The sequence below is a fragment of the Penaeus chinensis genome, chromosome 10 (genome assembly GCF_019202785.1).
Source record: "Penaeus chinensis breed Huanghai No. 1 chromosome 10, ASM1920278v2, whole genome shotgun sequence".
Taxonomy (NCBI): domain Eukaryota; kingdom Metazoa; phylum Arthropoda; class Malacostraca; order Decapoda; family Penaeidae; genus Penaeus; species Penaeus chinensis.
The window spans coordinates 36,818,508-36,820,951 of NC_061828.1; the positions used below are offsets into that span (position 1 = coordinate 36,818,508).

At 36.8% G+C, this 2,444-nt stretch overlaps 1 protein-coding gene across 2 annotated transcripts in view; it reads left to right on the forward strand.

Annotated features, from left to right (window-relative positions):
* LOC125029582 overlaps positions 1-1,128 on the forward strand; it is a 7,646-nt gene extending 6,518 nt beyond the window's left edge. For both annotated transcript variants that reach the window (XM_047619556.1, XM_047619555.1), the window contains exon 6: positions 214-1,128. In XM_047619556.1, the coding sequence (XP_047475512.1) occupies positions 214-216 (3 nt within the window). In that variant the 3' untranslated portion in view covers positions 217-1,128. The remainder of the gene's footprint in view (positions 1-213) is intronic.
* Positions 1,129-2,444: the final 1,316 nt, after the last annotated feature.

The following is a 2,444-nucleotide window of genomic DNA, read 5'->3' on the forward strand; positions in this document are numbered from 1 at the left end:
TACTTTCTCTTATATCATGAATACTTTTAAAAATCTCGTTAAGTAGTCTGTCTCTTGTTTCATGAACACCTTCCATAACAATGGTTTTCAATGCAATTATTTATAATGTGATTATGATTCTATTCCTGTTTTCGGATTTTCCATCTATATAAGCTTTATCTTAGTGCGCCATTGTCTTGTTTTTAATTACTTCTTTTCTTTCATTTTTGCTAGTAATGGCGACCACATACCTGAACTGAACACCGGCATAAGACGTTCATCTAAGACTTCTCCATGACAACGATTATAACGATGGCTAGTTACCAGCGCTAATTTGTAAGAGACATTCGCTTAACAAGCCATCTGAGTAACAACGACTTCAAGATACAACGTTGTTCAAGATATTAAAGGACCAAGATACCATGTTGTTCAAGATATTAAAAGACCAAGATACCATGTTGTTCAAGATATTAAAAGGCAAAGATACCATGTTGTTTAAGATATAAAAGAGTCAAAATACCGAGAAATACTGAGGTAACGTCGATATCACTGCACAGGAAACACCTAAGAGAGTAATGTCGTTACTTTTATAAACAGCTATAAGAAAAGTTAAATGAAAAACAGCAAAAAAAAAAAGAATTGTCGAGAATTTTCCCAGTTCTTGGATTAATAGGTGGAACAAGACCAATAACAATGCCTTTTTTTGTCAAAGGATATTTAAAAGTAAAACATCACCTTTTTTGCGTTGCTTGTGTGTGTGTGTGTGTGTGTGTGTGTGTGTGTGTGTGTGTGTGTGTGTGTGTGTGTGTGTGTGTGTGTGTGTGTGTGTGTGTGTGTGTACGGCGTGCGTTTGTGCATCTGTGCGGATGCGTGTAGATTTACGTAAGTGTATGCACGTGTGCGTGTTATAGCCACATTTTCGTGAGGATGAACACGTGGAAACATGCATGTATACGGATAAGCGAACGAACGGAAGGTAGAGAAGGTTGAACTTACAGAACAAATTACACATCCTTTGTCCTTTAAAAAAAAAAATCTTGTTCCACCTTGTTAAGATAAGTATTAGTTCATGTTTGTATTTCTTCAGGTATACTAACTGTTAGAAAAAAATTATATATCCCTGTGACAAAATATATAGATAAACATCTTTTCTTTCGTTTGATCGTTACAGACCTCATGACGTTTTAAAGGCAGCGCCAGTAATAAAAGTAAAATAAAAATGTAACTACTTATATTAATAAGACCTATAATGTAAATTGTTGCACAGTAATAACAACGGTAGTATTGACAGCAAGGATGATGGTTTTAATGATAAGTCAATGGTGAAAGACATGATGAGAATCGTATTGGTAATGGTGCGCGCGCGCGCGCACACACACACACACACACACACACACACACACACACACACACACACACACACACACACACACACACACACACACACACACACACACAAACACACACACAATCAAGAAACTATAAATCTGTAAAGGATCGTTTGCTTTCACTGGTGTATTTCGTCATAGGATCAATCACATTACTTAATTATGTTCTCGCTTTCATTAAAAGGAGGTATAAAAAGATGTCATAACCATCACCATATATATTTACAATTGTTATACAACAACAAAATCGGTAAATATCCACGTCCCAGCGAGCGTATCAAACGGCCCAGGTGTCACGGGGCTTGTTTAAGCTTGGCGCTGCTCCGATTAACCTCGGGGGCACGCGAGTCAAAGTATCGTGGCGCTTGGCGTCAGCAAATCCGTTAAGTACATAAAAAGACTGAATACAAGAGATGAATGTAAATAAAATTAATAAAAGTACCAACAATATACCACGCTATGCGAATTAGCGTACTCAAAGGTTTTCCTACTCACTAGGCGAGGGTCACAGTGTTCACTCGAACAAGTGGTATGGCAAAGTGACCGATTACATGGTAGAGTAAGACCAGGTGAGGCACACCTACGTGCATGCGCATTACACTAAGGGGATACGAGTAAACTTACTTTTAAACAAAAATAATAAACCTGTAAATATACATCTTCACTCTGTATAAGTATTTAGTAATATTTACAAGTATTTTAAAATCGGGTTGATAAGGTCCTTACTATAAACCCGATATAGCAGTGAACAAATTAATTTACGCAAAATGGTAAATATATTATATAATCCCTTTACAAAATCCCTATCTGAGACTACGTGGAACTATCTGGAAAATATCGCGCCTGATTGGCCAGAGTGTATCACAATGTTGCAAGGTAGACGCATACAAATTGATACAAACCGAAGAGATGTTTCAACAGGTTCCAATGGTGTGTGTGTAAAAGACACACGTGTATCGATATATCAAAATGTTAGGGGTTTAGGAAATGCTACAAAAATGCCTTAATAGTCCAAAGACCTAATGGACGCAACTAGCCATTCAAAACAAAACAATTGCTTAAAACAAGATTGTAACT